The sequence below is a fragment of the Hibiscus syriacus genome, unplaced genomic scaffold (genome assembly GCF_006381635.1).
Source record: "Hibiscus syriacus cultivar Baekdansim isolate YM2019G1 unplaced genomic scaffold, ASM638163v2 tig00110678_pilon, whole genome shotgun sequence".
Taxonomy (NCBI): Eukaryota; Viridiplantae; Streptophyta; class Magnoliopsida; order Malvales; family Malvaceae; genus Hibiscus; species Hibiscus syriacus.
This window is the reverse complement of record NW_024062822.1, coordinates 1-21,358: the sequence shown is the minus strand read 5'-3', so window position 1 is coordinate 21,358 and position 21,358 is coordinate 1. Positions and strand designations below refer to the sequence as shown.

Below are 21,358 nucleotides of genomic sequence, written 5' to 3'. Positions count from 1 at the left end.
AATAAATGACATAAGGAAGCTAAAGATAATATACACATACAAATGCCATATAAAAATAAATAATGAAAAGATCAAAATAAAAAGTGAGTAAATAAATGAAATAAATATAAAAAAAACACAATGTTAAAGAAAGAAAGAAAAAAAAGAAAAATAAATAAATGAAAGTGAAATAATAAAAAAATGCAAGTAATAGTAAACAAAGGATAAAAGAAAACAATGAAAAAAACAAATAAATATATATATATATATATATAATAATCAAATATAGAATAAAACAAATAAACAAATAAATATATATATATATATATATATATATACATATAATAATAATATATATATAATAAAAAATAATATATACAAAAAAATAAGTAAAAATTAAAAGATTTAAAAAAATACGAATTGAATTTAACAGGGGCTAAATTGAAAAGAAAAACGAATTGAGTGACCAAATTAGAACAAAATCTGGGTTTTAAAATCGGATCTGGGATCAAAATAACATACTTTAAAATTGGAGGGACCAAAAGGGTAGTTTACCTTATTTGCTTAAAAACACGCGGATCCCCAAGGGGATTCGCTCAGGTCACGAGTCGATTCGGGTTCACTATAAATGCCATTTTTTTTAAACCACATTTTCTCTTCTCTCTCGCTGAAACCCTCTAATTTCTCTGATTTTTTCTTATTGTTCTTGAGAAATGAAAAACAATGGCCATGGGTTTCAATAAACCCAAAATCTGGCCACCGTGTGCTGCCTCGCCGCCGCCGTTGATCGGCATCAGTCGCCGATTATCGACGATAAAATAAAAAAAATTGATCATTCGAAAGCCCCTTAAACCCCGTTTCAAAAATCATGATTTTTTTACAAATCGGCCTCAGGGGAGGCTAGATCTTAGATTTAAAATCTCAAATCCTCCCCTAAAGTTCATCGACCTAAAAAACTTTCCTTTCTGCTTTCCTTCAAATCAAAACACAACAAAGGCACACACAAAAACAACACGCAAAGGTATGAACTTTACCTTTCTTTCTTTCTGTCGAAATATAAATGCTTCTGAAAAAAACTATTGTTATTTGGCTGCGATTTGTTTATAATTTTTGCTTGGTATTTCGTATCAGAATTCCGTGTTACAAATGTTTGAGTTTACACTTATTTATAATGCCAAACAAATCCTATTTTTAAGAGTTTAAATCCTAGTAAAAGACTGATGTTTCGTGTTTGTTGGTGTGTTGGACTGCTCCGAGGAAACCGGCGTGGATGCGGGTCGTTGGGTGAGACGTGCGGCTGTGGGAATCTATACGAACGGCGCTGGCTTGGAACGACAGAACTAGGGTTCTTAAAACGCTTACTTGCGGGGTCACGTGCTTTGGGTCTGTGTTGGACCAGAGTGTCTTGTTGGGTTATTTTATTTGAGTGTAATGGCCTATAACATGGAACCAAATGAAATAATAATATTATATAATATAAATAAAAAAATATATATTATATAAAATAATATTAATGGACGATTTGGTTGTTTCAGTAACCATGATGAATGATCCACCTGACAATGGTTTTTCGTGCCCCTCTGATATGGACCATACAGACAATTCCAACATTTCCCCTCTTTCATATTTTATTATAAATTTATGTTTCTTCTGTTGGAATGTGCAAGGATGCGCTAAGTCGAAATTTGTCACCACCGCCAAGCAATTTTAGTGTGAGCATCGACCCGATCTAGTAGCTTTCGTGGAACCTTGACCAGCGGAGTGAAAGCTGACTCCATCATTGCTGCTCTAGGCCCACAATTCTTAATTAACTTGCACATTATTTTTTATTAATAATGAAATTACCTAATATGATGTATTGGTTATTTGATATCAGTTGAATAATGTAATTTTTCTAAAATGTTATTTTTTATACAAGTAAATCAAATATGAAATAAATAATTTCATATATAAATATCTTATTATTTATTTATTAAATATTTAAAAAATAATATTTATATAAAATATTATATATTTTTTTCTATTACATTATTAATGATCTTGTCAATTAAAATTTTTAAACTCATATTTATATATTTGATAAATTATGGAGTAATTTTAAATATTCAACTACTCATAAAAAATTAAATGTGAAAAATTATTGATATGAAAAATGAATGATTTTAATTAGTAAAAATTATAAATAAACATAAATAAGTGAAATAAATAATTTAGTTAATAACAATTATAAATGACGTATTAATGATGAGAACAGATGATAAAATATGGGTTTTTGGTATATATATATATATATATATAAATAAATTTTATAATAAATTTTAAAATTATATTTTTTTTACCGCAGGGGACGCAAATTATAGTTTTAATAATTTGATCATTATCATTTTTATTTTCGTCCGGTGCACTGCTGAAACAACAAACAACGAAAGCCAAAGCCCACAAAGGAAAAAAAAAGATAGACATAAAGAAGAAGAAGAAGAAGAAAAAGGGAAAAAGAAGCAGGCAACTCTCCCTCATATTCGGCATCTGCCTTCCAAGTTTCACGTTCCATGTTTCAAGTGTGGAACTGGATGGTCAATGGTTATTGATCCATTTCCCATCTTATTTCGATTTTGTTTCATTCGCGGATTTGAATACAAATTGAAATTCAATTTCCAGCATAAAATATTCGGATTGACTGAAAATTGAAGAATGGCTGCGCAAAACCAGACCGATCTGTTCGATGGTTATTTTAGGAAGGCGGATTTGGACGTCGACGGCCATATCAGTGGAGCCGAGGCTGTTGCCTTTTTTCAAGGCTCCAGTTTGCCCAAACAAGTTCTGGCTCAGGTCATTTCCGTTTTCCTTTTTGTATTTTATATTACATATTGACAACTTACCTTTCTTCTTTGGTGGCTCCTGAGGCATAAATCAGATTTGTTTTTTTTTTGTCTTTCATTCCGCCAATTTTACAATGTTTCTATTTGATTATGGTTAGGTGTTAATAATTATTGAAAATGTTGGACTTCTTCAGGTTTGGCTCTAATCGATCGGTTAACTGCTCGGTGTAATCTTTTTCTTTCAATATGTTGCTTTTAGATGTTGGCAACTATCTGGCAATCAAGAGAAAAGCATAACGAAACACACACAATTGATATAGAGTTTACACTAATCTTAACAGCGCACTTTGTGATTTGAATTCGTAATTTTTAGTGATTTTCTTTTCTTTTAACTGTCAAATCTGTTAAATTCTGAAACAAGAAGCAAGGTTTTGGTAGTTTTTTTTTACCCGAGAATTCTTGTATCTGCTTTTCTTAGGGAGATCTTAGTATGTGGAAGCATGGCTTCTTTTCACAGTCAGTTGTGTTTTTGTTTATGTTCTGTTCCGTGCAGGTGTGGATGTATGCTGACCAGAAGAAACTGGGTTACCTTGGTCGGCAAGAATTTTATAATGCCCTTAAACTTGTAACTGTGGCACAAAGTAAGCGAGATCTGACACCAGATATGGTCAAAGCTGCATTGTATGGTCCTGCTTCAGCTAGGATTCCTGCTCCACAAATAAATGTTGCCACCACACCTGCGCCACACCCAAGTGTAGCAACTGTTACTTCGCAGTCCAGTGGCAACACATCTGTGCCATTCCAAAATTCTGCCCTCAATGGGGCACCTGGTCTTGGCAATGTGGGTGTAAACCAGCAGTATGCCCAACCATTGCAAAATCAAATTGTGAGGCCACCTCAAGCCATGTCTCCTGTCACTTCATCACAAATACAACCAGCACTTGCTGCAGAAGCTGTGCCGAGGGGTGATAACATGGTGGCTCCTCTTCGTCTTCCAACATCAAACTCATCAACTAATTTGCAAAGTGGAAGCTCAGGTGGATTCACAACGAGTGTCAATAACCAAGCTCAAAATCTTAGTGTTAGTCCTTCTGCAGGCCAAGGATCTGGACTTACAGATTCGGGGTTGACACCTTCTATGCAACCAATACCACAAGCAACCCCTGTGCAGATATCCTCTTCTGCTCCAAAACCGCAAGATTCTTCCATTCCACCCAACCAGTTAGCTCCAGGGGATTCCAAGGCATCGGTGGTTTCAGGAAATGGGTTTGCCTCTGATTCTCTTTTTGGTGATGTATTCTCTACAGCTTCATCACAATCAAAGCAAACTTCTTTGGCAACCACATCTTCTGCAACTGGCTCCATTGTCCCAATGATCTCTGTTCCAGCTTCTGGGCCCCATCCTTCTGCAAAGTCAAGCCCAGCTGAGTCTTTGCAGGGTACAATTTCTCAACAACCTGTGGATGTTCAGTATCACCCAGGTCATCCAACATGGAGACAGAACCAGCAGGCTGCAGGTCAAAACAGTGCTGCATCTAGATCAGCTGGGTTTGCTGAACCTGGGAACTTGTCTTCTGGTCAATCAACTCAGTCTCAGCCCCCATGGCCAAAGATGACTCAATCTGATAAACAAAAGTATTTGCACAAGTTGACACTGATAGAGATGGAAAAATTACTGGTGCAATCTGTTCTTAAGCTGCAGGCTTCCAAGAGGTAGGCTATGAGTGACTGTCAGATTTTGGTTTATCATCTAGTAGCCCAATTGTGTTGGTTAAGATACCATTTTCTTATTTTTGAAATCTTATGGTGATAGTGCAATAGATCATGCGAACTCTGCATAGACATAACTGGCCGATCATTAAGTTAGTATTATGCTTTTTAGTTACTTTTGGAACAAATAGTCACAATCTTTTTAACTACCTCTAAGTAGAAAGATGTGATTCTTTTTATCATTTAACCTGTCAATTGACATAGTTTTTTTCAAGGCATTATCCAGACAAGTACTTCTAATCTAGGGACTATTCTCTGAGTTTCTTTAGAGTGAATGTCTCCTTAAAACCTGAAACAAAATTTTTAGCATCTTTCAAATTTTATGACAGGTATTCGTGGTAGAAATGAACTAAAAACTTTGATGAAACAGAAACATGGTAAAAAGAAAATCATGATAGTGAGACCAATGGAAAACAAGAGTTCATGTTGAAGTCATAGGGCCCAAGCCAATTATAGGTCATAGATAAAGAGTTTGTGTGTAAACTTCTTCTTTGTTTCTTTTGAAATTTTCAAAAGGAAGAACAAAGAAATATTAGAAATCGCCTTGCAGTTATTCTTAAACTCGTGGTAAGCAGGTAGGGGTACTTGTAAAATAATGAAATCTATTATTGATCGATGAAACATTAATCTATTAAAGATAATCTATTCTCTTTGGTTTACATCAATCAATATTATTGTTAGTAGTGTTATTGATAAATCATTGAGAACATCTCTCTTCAATGATTTTGTTTGTTTGTTTTTGTGTGTTTCCTTCATATACTTTGGGTTACTCAGTTTGGAAACCATTTTAAGAAATTATTTCCAATGAATATTTAGTACAATTTAATGTATTTGAAAACAGTTCATTTCTTTTCTATTTTTTTTAATTTTTTTTTACTACATTGACCTTTTTTCACTGTATCAGCAGTTACAACTCTTTTTTAGAATCCTATATCTGTTAAATTCAGAAATAATTTTGTGTTCCTTTCATAAGACATTGCTGTACTACCTTATGACACAATGGTCATTCTGAAATTATTATTGGTGTTTCAGAGGTCTTAAAGCAGGTGTGGGACCTATCTGAACGAGATAATGACAGCATGCTTTTTTGAGAGAGTTTTGTACTGCTCTTTATTTGATGGAACGCTATAGAGAAGGCCGCCCTCTTCCTTCAGTGCTCCCAAGTACTCTCGTATCTGATGAGACTCCATCCACTTCTGGTCACCTTCCAGTTCCACATAGAAATGTAGCTTGGGGGCCTGCTCATGGTATTGTTTTCCTCTTGTGTCATATTTATGCCGTATTTTGCTTTTCCATTTTTCTTCATGGATAGACCTCCTTTTACAAAAACATCTTTTATAGTTTTCCTGCAACCACAAGCTACTGCTGCTCCACGGCCACCTTTACCTTCTACTAGGGGAAGACCACCAAGGCCAGTGTCAGTTTCTCAGACTGATGCACAGATGCCACCCGCTCCGCAAAAGTCCAAGGTTCCAGTTCTGGAGAAGAACCTTGTAGATCAACTTAGCCAAGAGGAGCAAGATTCTCTTAACTCAAGGTTCAAAGAGGCAACAGATGCAAATAAAAAGGCATTTCCTCTTCTCTGTGACTTTCTATTTACTAGAAGCTAATGTAGAATTTATTGTATGCCCCACCCCCAACCCTTTCCCACTTTTGATTCGTTTGTATTTATTTTCCATGAAATTTCTTTTATTTTTATTCTTCTTTTCCTCAATCAATGCTATAGATGGCATCTCAGGTGTAGGGCTGCCATGTACAAAGTCGGTTAGTTCAACTTCGTTTTTCGCTGTTCTGAGAGATGTTAACGTAACCGAGTCTAGGCAATTTCTTGTGAAATGTGATATTATATGAGCTGTTACAATTTTATTTTCCTTTTAGGCTCTATTGTCTCTGAACTCTGAAGTGCATGGTATTATCTATTCTAGAATTTTGAATCAGCCTCAATTTTCTTTCTGAAGGTTGAGGAACTGGAAAAGGAGATACAAGATTCAAGAGCAAAGACTGAATTCTTTCGTGCTAAGATGCAGGAACTTGTAAGTATGCTCCTTTTGACTTTATGATTATTGCAAGGCCTTCATCTTTCAGTTACAGTTGACCTCTTTGGGATTAAACAAACCCTACTTTCTAGAATGCTAGTTTGCTAAAGACATAAGAATGCCTTGGACGGGAATCATTTTTGAACTAAATTCTTGTTAAAATGCATATGTTTTGCTGTCTTTGATGTTGCATCTTCAGACCATTGATTTGTTGCCCTTTTTGTTTCCACTTGTTGCCACTCGGCAATAGATTTTATATAAAAGCAGAAGTGACAATCGACTTAATGAGATTACTGAAAGAGCCTCTGCTGACAAAAGAGAGGTACATTTCCTTTTATTTCAAAGTTCCACAATTCAATTCTACTTTCCCTGTGGTTTTTTTTTTTGGAGCAGTTGAACTATTCTGTATTTCAGGTTGAAGCATTGGCAAAGAAGTATGAAGAGAAGTACAGGCTGTCTGGAGATGTAGCCTCTAGGTTAACCATTGAGGAGTCCACATTTCGTGATATCCAGGTATTTAGGAGTTTTCTATGTTTTGAATGATAGCTAATGTTTGATTGGCTTGATGGTCAAGCTTGAATATCCTTTTGCTGAAAATTTCTTGTGCTTTGCTTTCATAAGAAATTTCTATTAGATTGACTTGAATTACTTGCAGGAGAAAAAAATGGAATTGTATCAGGCAATAGTCAAAATAGAACAAGGAGACAATAAGGACGGTGCTCTCCAGGTATTATCTATTTGTAACTAATTTTGTCATGGATACTGAAATCTGTATGTAAGAGACTAAGAGCGTAGTTTCTGTTGGCTTGTGCAGGAGCATGCTAATCAAATACAAACAAGTCTGGAGGAATTAATGAAATCTCTTAATGAACGTTGCAAACAGTATGGATTACGAGCTAAACCGACTTCACTGGTTGAGCTTCCATTTGGTATTATTTTCATTCTTTCTATGCTTGTGATAATTATTTTATGATGTATGGGCTTTTCCCTATGCTAGAAGCTCAGGGGTTTAGATTGAGCTAATCAAAGATGGAATATATAGAGTGTACATTTAGTAAAACAAGGACGACCTCATAGATGTGGATATTCGATCTTCAAGTTGGACAGTTCCTATAGACAATAAGGTATGGCGACTTAGGACACAAATTGACGGATGCATATCTTAGAAGGATAGAGCAAATTGTTGCACAAGGTGAAAGCTTGAATGCAGTTTGAGGGATGCAAATGTTAGATATGACCACATAGTTTGTAGTTGATACATAATAATTTGAATAGAACTTGAAGAGACACTGGTGTGTTGATAAGAATGATTGGGGGAGGACTTGTGTACTCAAGGCAAATATTTCTGTTTATGCTACTATTCTTAATCTCCTCCAGAAGCTATCATTTGTTACTAATGTAATCATGCCACACTTTTTATTTGCTTTTTAATCTGCATTGAGCTGAATGTGGTTGTAAGGTTTCCCATCATTTTTTTTTCCTTTTTTCAAGATAGTAAATATAAAATATGTAGAGAGCTTTTATCGGATTTGTTTTCTTATTCGGGTTACATTTTTTGTGAAGATTCCATTTTCCAGCTAATCTTATGTATTTTTATATAAGCATATACCTAAAAGATTTCACTTTATTGTCAACTTTTCTAAGGTTGGCAATCTGGAATCCAAGAAGGTGCAGCTGATTGGGATGAAGATTGGGACAAGTTTGAAGATGAAGGTATGTGCTTGTAGGGCGTATCTTTTGATGTCCAACCTATTGTTTGATGACCCTTATTTAATAATATTTGGCACGCACTTGACATTATGTATAGAATTTGATATGGTACTTTCTTCTGATTAATCTATTTGTATTCTATTCTGATGAATCATGACTTGATTCTCCTTGTAGGATTCACATTTGTAAAGGAACTCACACTTGATGTGCAAAATGTCATAGCCCCTCCAAAACCAAAATCTTCATTAGTTCAAAAAGAAACAGCTTCTGCAATCTCTGACAAAGACATAGCAATTGACCAAAGTGAGGATGGCCTGGCAAAAAGTCCATCTGGAAAACCGGCAATTACAACAGATAAGCAATCTCAAGAATTCCAGGATTCCCATGGGACAAGTAGTGGTGCTGATGGTTCTCCCCACGCCAAGAAAACTGATGATATTTATAGCTCAGCTCTTGCTAAAGAATCTAGAAGGTGTGTTGTTTCGTTTGGAGTATTATGTGGTTCTCAAGCTACTATTCCTTTTGCTTATTTTCTGCAAGCAGTGAACCTGCAAATGGTTGTACATTAGGGATTTGTTTTTCCTTTTTCTTCCTTTAAGTCTTTGATGTTAAGGCTTAAGGTTTTGACCAATTGGTGATATACCTTTACAGTGATCAGGGTGGTGCTGAATCTTTATTTTTGGAGGACAAGAGTTTTGATGAACCCATCTGGGGAAATTTGATTCTCAGTTTAAAGATCCAGTTTCGGGCTTTGACAATGAACATGGCAAGGTAAGTGGATTTTAGTCTTGCAGCCCTCATTCAGATTAGATTGCAGGTTGTTTTATTTCTGAAGCCAAATCAAGAGAATGAAACTGATTTTCTCTATTCAGATTGGTTTTCTTAGGCAGTTGTTTCAGTTTTATTGTCAATGAAAAAGAACTATGTTTCAGTTATGATGAAATTTTTTTGTTTGGTCTTTTGGCCAAAGCTGAGTAGTGCCTACAATTTTCTAGTTTAGTATCTCAGGAACTTTTAGTGCCAAATTAGTTTATCAAAGGCAACCTTATATTATTTTCTCTTTCGAATGTCAAAGTTCCTCTTGTTTGTCTTGATTTCAATATATTTCTTAACAGATGATTGTTTCTTGAAAAGATTTGTCAGAATTTTATCGAGAATCACAAATTGGTCTAAAGAAAGCTTTTCTTGCAGGAGATGGATCCTGAGAGGCATGATGATAACTCTTTGTTTGGTCTTGGCGGCTTCAATATAAAGCTCATAAAAAACAGTCCTCGCAAACAGAAAACTTGTTCCCAGGGAAAGGTCCGATTGTTTTTGATTCTGTTCCGAGCACCCCTGCAAACGCTGGTGACATGATCCATGGGAAGAGCTTATCTATTTTTGCAGACTCTGTTCCAAGCACCCCTGCTTATGCAGATAACATGTTCAAGGGGAAGAGTTCATCCTTGTTTGCAGATTCTGTTCCAAGCACTCCTGCCTATGCAGATAACATGTTCAAGGGACAGAGTTCATCCTTGTTTGCAGATTCTGTTCCAAGCACTCCTGCCTATGCGGATAACATGTTCAAGGGTCAGAGTTCATCCTTGTTTGCAGACTCTGTTCCGAGTACTCCTGCCTATGCGGATAACATGTTCAAGGGTCAGAGTTCCTCCTTGTATGCAGATTCTGTTCCAAGCACTCCTGCCTATGCGGATAATATGTTCAAGAGTCAGAGTTCATCCTTGTTTACAGATTCCATTCCAAGCACTCCTGCCTATGCGGATAACATGTTCAAGGGGAAGGGCTCTTCTCCTTTCATGGATTGTATTCCAAGCACCTCCACTTACCATTATTCCAAACAGAGTTTTGGTGAAGGATCAGAAGCTTACTCATTTGACAGCTTCTCTAGGTCTGATTCATTCAACATGCAAGATAGTGGATTGTTTCAATCCCGCACCTTCGACAGGTTTGATTCCATGCGCAGCTCAACAGACTTTGATCAAGGTTATGGGTTTCCCCCATCGAGGTTTGACTCATTTAATTCACGTGATCAACCTGATAAATCACTAACTAGATTTGATTCCGTGGGAAGCACTGCAGGGTTTGATCATAGTCGCGAGTTTGCATCATTTGATGACAATGATCCATTTGGGTCAACAGGGCCATTTAGGACTTCACTGGAGAGTCAGACTCTGAGGAGAGACTCCGATAAATGGAGTGCTTTTTAGGTATAAATAAATACGGTATAATACAATATAAATTCAATTCAATGGATGCTGGAGGGGTGTTTCGCTTTATCATGCCTTGTAGGTCGAGATTTTGGTCTCTTGTGCGGCGGCTTTGATTCTTTTGTTGGTATATATAGTGACTCAATACTGGAGTGGTTGTGCGAAAGTCTTTTTTGTTTCTATTTTATTTTCTGCATCTTTATACAGTTCATTTTCTTTCTTTTGGTTGTTTTTAGTTCTAGTTTTAGTGGCTTTTCTCCTGGTTTATGGACGGGTCTGGACTTACGGAATGTTGTTTCCAAATAGTCGGTGATAATCATTGTATGCGATATGAAACGTAAAATTTGCATAAACTCATTTTTTATGCACTCGTTGTTCTTGTTATTGTTTTTTGGTTTTATTTTTAAAAATAATGCTTCATTTTTCTTTCATTATATATGTGTGTGTTGAATGTTTATTTTTTGTCCGGATGGCATATAGTTGAGAAGGGTTTTGTTGGCAATATCATGATCTCATAACTTACAAATATCTCATGTGGCTTACACTTATTGACAAATTTCAATTTAGCTCTTCATTTTCTACTGCATTTGAAATTTTACTCCTTCAAAAAGGATAAAACACAGCCAATCCAACACTATTTTTTGGCAAAATCCACGAATAAGAGTTTCAAATTCCCATCGCTAACATTGAATTGGAAATCTTCATAGAAGGGGAGTATCAAATCCGGAGCCAAATCAAGAGATTCTCTGACATCGGCCTCGAACGAGGCTGACATGAGTATCTTCATCTTGGGGCACGCACATGGAAATGGGTATTTCGTCGAGCAGTTCCTTGACAATTGGACATTAATTGAGAAAAAACTATTGTTCTGATAAAACCACAATTCAGTTGTAATGAAGTTTTGATTGACATCACTTTCCGGACTCAATAGGGAAAACCTTCCACCCTCTTGTGAAAAACTAAAACAACAATTCAGAAACTATGCAGTGAATTGAAATAATGTTTGGAAGTTGCAGAAATCATCTAAACACGCATGCCAAGGTTTTCGCACACAGACAATACGTCGAACAGCTGAGATGCACCAAAGACAAAGCGGTAACGAAAATACCATTTCAAGTTTTTAGATTGAAAAGGAAATGAAGAATCTAATCCAAGTCCTTGACTATTCTAATCCCCATAGTATTAGCAGTCCCAATAATGGACTTAGAAATACTCTCCAGGGACATGTATTGACAATAGGGATCGGACTTCTTAATCTTGGCAATCTCATAAATGTATCTGACGGACAATGTGGTGGCGATCACGTGGCCTGGCCGGCTGCTTCCAGATTCGATACCCGCCGCTTTCTTCAGGTACCACGTGATGGAAGGAGACTTGACGGTGAACTCAAAGGTGTTGTCTTTGAAGGCGGTGATGGTGACTGCCATGGGGGTGTAGGGCTTGTACTTTTGGGTTCGGGCGTTGAAGTCCTTGCAGAAAGCCATTAGATTGAGCCGGTACTGTCCGAGGGCTGGGCCTACAGGCGGTGCGGGTCGTGCTCCTCCCGCCGGTACCGTCAGCCTAATGGTCGCCGCCACTGGTCGCCGTGTTAGGATCTCTTTCAGCGTTGACATGCCTCTCTGAGTTTGCTTACCCTACTATTGATTCCTTCAATTTCTCAGATGAGCTCATGAAAAGTATAGATATAGCTGTAGATTGTAAACGGTTTTCGTTTAATTCTGGTATTAGTCCCTTATTATACTAAAGTTTAAAATTTAATTTTCAAATCCATTTCACTGTTTACGTTTTAGTCCCTTCATTACTTTAACGTTAACGCCGTTTATTTTTTTAAAAGAATTATACAAAAATTTCTCAATTTCTTCTCAAATTCAAATTTTTGAACTCTACTTTAATTTATCAATATCAAAATATTTTTTTTCAAATCTTAATAGTGAAGGATTGAGAAGAAAATATATACTATATTTTAATTTCATATAGATCAAATAATAGATATTTTAAATTAAGTTAAAATTAATATTTTTATTTAAATTTTATCGATTTATTTTTAAAAAAATAACTCAAATTAAGAAAAATAAATAAAAGATAAATAAAAACATTTTATACCATCATTTAGGCTATAATCAATGCCTGATAGCATTCAAATGATGTTGAAAAATGTAAAAAAAAAAGATAATATATTGTTGAACTATATTTTGATATAACAATTAAGGCAAAATATTTTTGGACTTGAATTGAATTTATTCAAAGTTTTCAATTTTTTCTACCTTTTATTCTCCTTACTCCCTAAACACAAATTGTCAATTCACCCATCCTTGCACTTTTCAGTTGTTTAATTGAGCTTCTTTTATCCTAACGATTGGTATCAGAACCTAACTCTTTAGAAGGTTTAACCACATTGAGACATTCCTTGAATAAGCTCTACCGATTATCAACACAACCGACAAGAAAATAGCTTCAATCTCCAGTGCCTATTACATTGAAGATTCACAGTCGGTTAACATGTCACCCTACTTCAATAGAGCAAATTATGACTATTGGAAGAATAGGATAATGTTCTTCATTCAAGTCAACAATCTAGGAGCATTGGAACTATATCATGAAAGGCTACATCATTCCAACTGGCGAGATGGACGATTGGATTGATGGAGAGAAGAAGAAGTTTTAACTCAATGTTAAGGCTATGCACATTCTCTTTTGTGCATTAGGCCCAAATGAATATGGAAGAGTCTCATCTTGTTCCAATGCCAATGAGATATGGGATAACCTCCAAGTCACCCATGAAGGAAATGATGAAGTGAGTGAAACCAAGATGTCTTCTCAACTATAGCTACGAGAATTTCAAGATGAAACCCGATGAAGACATCAAAGCTATGATGGATAAATTTTCCATGATTGTCGACGGTCTCAAGGGATTTGGATAAGTAATCCATAATGAGAAGCTTGTGAGGAAGATGATGTATGATATACTATCTTCCAAAGTCTTGGCAATCGAAGAAGTCGTCGATTATCGAAGCTAAAAACATAAAGTCTCTCACTCTCGATGAGCTTATTGGTTCTCTTCTCACTCATGAGTTAATGATGAAGGAAGAGGAAGAAGATGAAGAGAAGCAAAACAAGAAAAATGAGGTAGGCATTGCCTTCAAATCCACCAATGAGAGCAATCAAGATTCAAATGAAGAGGTGGATGAAGACGATGATGAAGAAGAATAGATGGCCAAACTCTTCAAAAGATTCAAGAGATTCATGACTTCTAAGGATGTGAAGCATGGATCGAAAAAGAATAAGAGTCCCATAGCGTGCTTCGAATGTCAAAGAACGGGGCACGTCAAGTATGAATGTCCTCTCTTAAAGAAGAAGGGATCAAGCAAGAAAAAGGCATTTGTGGCAGCTTGGAGTGATGAAGATGACTCCAATGATGAATATGAAGTAGCCAACCTATGGATCATGGCCATCGAAGAAAATTAAATGGTAACTTCTAACTCAAATGAATTAGATTATTATTCTTTTGATGAGTTACAAATTGCTTATAACGAGTTGTATTTGGAATTTGAGACCATGAATTCTGAATATAATAAATTAATTTCAAAACTTAAAGTTAAAAATGATTTGGTTTTGAAAGCAAAAGTTGATTTTGAAAAACAAAATAAATCTTTGAAAATGATTTAGAGCTTTCAAAAGTCAAAATCAATGATTTAGAAAAAGAAAATTTTGATTTAAAAGTTAAATTTGAGAGCTTAACAAAAGAAAAAGAATTAATTTCTAAAACAACTCATTATGTTTAAAAATGGCAAAATGCTCACATTGTCATTTTCATGGTCATTTGGAACATATTTGTCCTTTGAAGAAAGGAAAACATTTTAAAATTAGACAAGTATGAGTTCCTAAGGGAACAAGGGGCATTGAAACTAATGTTCAAGGATCCAAAGCAATTTGGATACCGAAATCTACTTAAATGTCTCTTGTAGTTTTGTGGGAGCAATGGTGATGAAAATAAAGACTTTCAAATGCTCTAGCCACACTTTAAAAGGAATGAGTAACCTCTAAGCTTAATGCTTTTATTTTGATTAATTGGTTGCCTAGTTATGTTAAACATGCATGAGTTTTTTTATTTTAAATGATTATACATTGTTTTTCATCTCATGTATGTTAAAAAGAAATTGTGATGAACATTTTCTAAAGTTTAATGATTTTTCATAAATGTTTGTTCATCATAATAAATTTTGGTCAAAATTGGTTTTAAATGCAAATGATATCTCTCTAACATTTGATATCAATTTTTCAAATGCTTTGATTTTAAAATTTTAAGTTTTGACCTAAATTTAAATGTTTATGCATGTGATTTAAAATGAAAATGATATCCTTTTAACAATTGATATCAAAATTTTCAAATGCATAAAATTTTGGAAGATTTTATGCATATGCTCTTAATTTCAACATTTGATATTGCATAAAATATTTTAGACTTGTATATATATTGAATTTCATGTGCTACTAACATGTTTGTTATTCTTTGTGAAATTCAATTTTATTTAAGTGTCAAGTTCTTAAAAGTCATTTTTTTTGGGATGCACTTTTTGAGAGGAAGTTTTGATTTTTCAAATGCTTTTTAATGTCAAAATTACCACTTACTCTCCATTGTTATTTTTGAATTTTAAAGTTGAATTATTTTTTATGTAACAAAAAAGGGAGAAGTATTCGTTTGAAAAATTCAATTTCTTAATGAAAAAGAGGAGATTAACATTTTCATACATTTCCAACATTTGATATATTTTTCATTAAATATTTTATTAATGGAGAGTTTTACCAAAAACAAATTTTTAAATATTTTGTTATATAAAAAAGGGGCGATTGTTGAACTATATTTTGATATAACAATTAAGATAAAAAAATTTTGGACTTGAATTAAATTTATTCAAAGTTTTCAAATTAATTTCAGAAATAAAATTATTCACAACATAAAAATTATGTGATACAATTAAAAGATTTAAAGTTAAGAGATTAAAATACAAATATGATAAAACTTAAGTGACTAAATGCATAGTTTAGCCTCTCTCTCTTTTTCTTTTTTCTTTTTTTTAGAGAAGTTTTGAAGGGAGAGGTGGTTGGAAGGGATGACAAATGGGCGGGTCGGGTGCGGATACCCCCTTCTCATCCTCATACCTACATAATATTTTTCAATCTACCACCCGCCCACCACCCATGATGGGTGCAAATTTTTAAATCCACACCCGTCAATTTGGATACATTCTTAAATCTATCCCCACACCTACTACCCACAAGTGATGTACCCATCTAGACCCGCCTGAAAGCAAACTTAAGTTATATTTAAGCAACAAACATAAAAAAGCATGTCTATTAAGAAACATAATAAAATAATCCAAGGATTATTTGAATTAAGTGTCAATATAGATCTTAAAGTACATAAAACGCCATAATAAAAGACATAATTAAAGTTTAGTTTTTGTTCTTTGGTACAACATCCTAAAATTTCAAGCAATACTTGTAACATCTGATACTCCAGTATTACAATCATCATTCTTTATTGAGAAAATAACCTCAGTGACCAAAAATCCCATATAATATACGATTTTAACCAACTTTTTCCGGATTTGCCAAAATGACCAACAAAATCGCAATGCGATCGCTAATTCGCAACGCGATCTCCATTATCGCAAATTCGCGTTGCATTTTCGCAATGCGATAGTTGAAAATCGCGTTGCGATGGTCTACAGTATCGTTGCGATTTTCCCAATTCGCAATGCGAATAAGTAAATCGCAACGCGAATTGGGAAAATCGCAATGCGAATAAGTAAATCGCAACGCGAATTGGGAAAATCGCAATGCGATACTTACTATCGCAATGCGATAATAAAAAATCGCAACGAGATACTTACTTTCGCAACGCGATACTGACTTTCGCAACGCGATTTACATAATCGCAATGCGATTTTCAAAGCGCCATTAGTATCCTGGCCAAGTATTTTATTTTTAAATTCCAAACATGAATATTAATATATTGGAACACTGAACTGTCCACAGTATATCCCGTAATCGCAACTCATAACCTAAAACCTAAAATCACAACTCAGTCCCATCTCCATCTCTCACTCTCTCACCCATCTCCGACGAAATCCGTCCCCATCTCCGGCGAAATCCGTCTATCTAAATCTCTCAGAGCCACCCTCACAATCAGAAATGGAAAATCAACCAAATCAACCAACGAGGGTTAGTTTTTTAATTATTTTCTTTTTGAAATTTTTGCATTATTATTAGGTTTTTCATATTGAAATTGATGATAAGTTTACTGGTAATTTCAATAATAGATTAACCATTTCACTTAGATTGCTTATTAAATCAACCAAGAATCGCAACGCGAAATGCAAATCGCAACGCGATTTTAGTTTCGCGTTGCGATTCTCTCGTTGCGATAGTCATTTTCGTGTTGCGATTTTCATTTTCAGAAACTATTCTTCTTCTGCAAATTGAAACTTGAATGAATTGCATTACTTCAACCAAAAAACAAAGACAAATACGAAATTCACAGTGTTGCATATTTAAGTTTGAAGAATAAACTACTACTATTATGTTTATTATTGTTTTTGGTATATCTTCACAGTGTAGTTTTGGTATATCTAATTTAGTATGTTTATTGTTTTTGTAGAACTTTTATTCGGCTCAATTGACCTTGAGAAATAAAGTCAGCCTGGCCAAAACAATTGCGTCGAAGCTTTCACCTGCACAAAGAAAAATGTTTGAGGATACATGCTTCGGGCCATGGCTGAAAGTACAACATCCCGGTGGAGATGCGATGTTGACACACCTGTTTCTTCAAACCATGACTAGAGATCTACCAGAGACTATACAACGTCGTGATGAAGAGATATGGTTTGATTTTCCACCGGCGTATACGTGTTTTAGGCGGGAGGAGTTTTGCTTAATCACCGGTCTACGCTTCGGACACGATGATGTAGGTCAGTACACTAGACACATTACCCGCCCATCATGGCTATCCCGGGTTTTTCCTGAACTGGAGAGGCCGAGTCTACACGTAGAAGACCTGACAAGATTTTTGAATAATAAAGATGGTTTTACTCGGATGGATGACGTCGACGTTGTCCGAGTATGCCTTCTAATTCTTTTGCATGCCGGCTTTTTAGGCAGAGAGGCCAGACAACCTATTCCAAATGATCTAATCAAATTGGTAGAAGACCTAAATGCGTGGAACCTGTTTCCGTGGGGCTCGTATTTATGGAAAGCTACATGGAATAAGTTATCGTCTGCCTTGGATGATCGAAAAAGTTTGCATGGCGATGGTTCCAAATACACTTTGACAGGCTTTATTTGGGCCTTTAAGGTAAGAATTTTTATATAATGTTTCCAAAATTATAAGTAATTATTTAACAATTTCTAATGTTTGTTATTATATTGTTTGTAGATTTGGATATTTGAGGCCTTTCCCGCCATGAAGACATATGCAATAAAAACTTCAAATAATATTCCCAGGGCTATTTCCTGGAAGAGGAAACGAACCTTGCAATGGGAAGATTTACTACGGTATACGACAATAAATAATGTAAGTTAACATAAATACTACCATATGTTTATAAACAAGTTATTACTAGTACACATTTAACTTTGTTTGAGCTTTTATATTGTTAGGAGGCCAACACTCCTCTACAGAGGCTGACACCCACGGAAGCTGAGCTTGCCACTGATTGGTGGCAAGCTAGTAAGCGTTTTTTTTGATGGAACGGTTGATGAGCAGCCTCCACTTCGGGAGCCATCACCTCGCCCAGAGCTATCACCCCACCCAGAGCCATCATCTGATCGACCCGGCTATACACCTCCACAACGACAGCCATCACCTATTCTGTCACATCATCGAGCCTCTTCTCTACCATCACCGCAAGATAGGCGACCGGCAAAGATGCCACGACGTTTATCTCCCTGTTCTCCACCTCCACCTCAACGGGATGAGTTAGGGGAGTTACGTGATGAGGTCAATGCCTTGCGTGAGGAGGTCGGTACTTTACGCAAAGACGATGGTGCATGGCGTGTTGAGGTGTCTACATTACGCGGTGAGGTAGCCGCTCTACGTGAGATGGTAGCATCGTTGCAGAATGAGGTTCATACTCTACGCAACGAGGTAAGTTTAAGATTTTTCATACTCATAATTCATTCGGTTGCTGCCAATCTGTTTTTGTTAGTATTTGTTTTTGGTTTTGTTTTTGTCTTTTGGTTGAAGTAATGCAATCCATTCAAGTTTCAATTTGCAGAAGAAGAATAGTTTACTTTCGCAACACGAAATGACTATCGCAACGCGGAAATGGCTATCGCAATGTGAAATGAAAATCGCAACGACAAAATCGCAACGCGAAATGAAATCGCAACGACAAAATCGCAACGCGAAATGAAAATCGCAATGCGATTTGTGTTTCGCGTTGCGATTTTGTCGTTGCGATTTCATTTCGTGTTGCGATTTTATCGTTGCGATTTTCATTTCGCATTGCGATAGCCATTTCCGCGTTGCGATAGTCATTTCGCGTTGCGATTTTAAGTTTCGTGTTGCGAAAGTAAACTATTCTTCTTCTGGAATGTTTTATATGTTGTCCTTTTAAATGTTTATATAAGTGCTTACTTCTGGAATGTTATCTGAGCATTTTGTGAACTATGATAGAATAATGATTTGGGTGAATACAATGCTAGTTTGAAACATATTTGTCTTTATTTAATATCATGTCTGTTTATTTACTGATTTATGTATTAATTTTTTTTAGCGGCCCGATAAGGTGGATGCTTTACGTCGGGTTTTCCTTGCACGACGGAGTTCACGCATCAGACGGCGTGGACGTGCTATTACGTCTCGTTCACCCAATGGTGCGAAGACTCCGCAAGAAGAAGCCCGACTCACCGGTCATCCCTCAAGAGTCCCCTCCAATCGTTCAAGAGGCCCCTATTCTCACTCAAGATTCCCCCCCACCGTTCAAGAGGCCACTGTCATCGTTGAAGAGGTCCCTCCCACCATTCCAGAGCCCGATTCACATGGGGTAATATATCGAAGTATTGAGAAACCCCCACCGGTTCCGGACATGATGGATGAGAGTTGGCTCTCGTATGAGTTACCGGCTAGTACCCTTCCGGTATCTGAAGTGGAGGAGACAACTACCGGAAATAATTGTGGATATACCCTTTGGGCTAAGACCGCAGTTGATTTTTATCTACATGAGCGGAGCCAAGGGTGTACACTGACATCAGCAAACTCAACGATGAAATGTTTTTGTTGCTTGATCGGTCTTGGTGGGGTGTGCTATTAGGGGTTGAAGACGTGGCTATTTGGATGGGGAGGTAAGACTATTTGTCTTATATATGATTTTGATTAATTTTTTAAAAATTAATGTAATTCACTAATATGTATTTTTTTGTAAAACAGCATATCGATGCGTGGGTGTCACGTCTACTAATAATAAGGAAGCTTAGGAAAAATAAAAAAAATTCGCTATATCAATAATGCCGACGACTTTTCACGCAGTTCACTTGAAGAATCAACGAGATGAATCATTTTTGTTGGGCAATGGACAAGCTAAACTTTATCTGCATGGTGGGAGGTCGATAAGGTTAGTGTTTATTTTTTAAATTTTTTAAAGGTGTTAATAAATAAGCGCAAATAAATGAATTATTACTTATGATCACAGGTGTTTATCCCTGTTTTGGAACGTCGTCACTGGCTTCTCGTCCAACTTCAGCTCCATCCCTGAAGATAATAGTGTATGACAGCATGATCAATTACATATCACTGTCTGATTTGAGAGATATTTTCAAGGGATGGAGCTCTCATTTGGCTAAATTCTTGGATGGGATTAAGTATTGGAGTCATTCTGGACACAAGAAGCCAAAGAAGTTCAATGTCACAGTTGTCAGAGACGAGACCGCGCCACAGCAATCGCCGGGAGCCAGAGGGGATTGTGGTCCTCTCGTATGCCTTTGCTTGGCGCGTTTGACGACGGGAAGCACAGAGTTTTTACCTCCCACCGATAGAGATAAAGCTGCAGTAGGCTTGTGGTTTCGGCATTATATGGCTAGAGCAATATATTCGAGACGCTGCCTACCTGCATCCGCGTTATGAAAGTGTCCATTGTTAATTGGTAAGTCAAATGCAGTTTTGTTAACATATATACTCCTTTTGGTTTGAAAATGTTTGGTTAAGTACCTAGAATTCAATAATTTGCTGTTTGTAGGTTTTAGATGTGTAGGAAGTCTTGTTGAGCAAATGTTTGGTTTCTGCAGGTTAATCCTTAAGTGAGCTGCGTGAAATGGATGTACGGGGTCACAAAGTTTTTGATTCATTGATTCAATAATTGATGAAGAAATAAGAATATTATTTTTTGATTGTTTATTGATTTGTAAAAGATGATTGTAAATCTTGATTTGTTTAATTGATGTGTACATAATTTGTGTTGAAATGTAATAGTTGATTTGTTGATTTTCAATCTGCTTTATGTTGAAGGCAAAACAGACTATCGCAACGCGAAATGGAATTCGCAATGCGAAATGAAAATCGCAATGCGAAATGAAATCGCAATGCGAAATGAAAATCGCAACGAGAAAATCGCAATGCGAAATGAAAATCGCAATGCGAAATGAAAATCGCAACGAGAAAATCGTAATGCGATTTTCATTTCGCATTGCGATTTTCTCGTTGCGATAACCATTTTCGCGTTGCGATAGCCATTTTCGCGTTGCGATAGTCAAATGAATGTCTAATAAGTGATGACAACTGAACAGATCATAGCAATGTTCAAACTCAGTTACTAATACATGCCTAACTGAAAATGTTAAA

The 21,358-nt window shown here is 36.0% G+C and overlaps 1 protein-coding gene and 1 pseudogene across 1 annotated transcript; one reads left to right on the top strand and one right to left on the bottom strand.

Moving 5' to 3' along the window:
* Positions 1–2,397: 2,397 nt before the first annotated feature.
* LOC120138162 lies at positions 2,398–10,881 on the top strand (annotated as a pseudogene).
* A 631-nt stretch (positions 10,882–11,512) lies between these two features.
* Positions 11,513–12,201, bottom strand: LOC120138163 (54S ribosomal protein L19, mitochondrial-like). Its single transcript, XM_039153735.1, has one exon. The coding sequence runs from the start codon at positions 12,132–12,134 to the stop codon at positions 11,667–11,669; it is 468 nt and encodes a 155-aa protein (XP_039009666.1). The 5' UTR covers positions 12,135–12,201; the 3' UTR covers positions 11,513–11,666.
* Between the last annotated feature and the right edge of the window lie 9,157 nt (positions 12,202–21,358).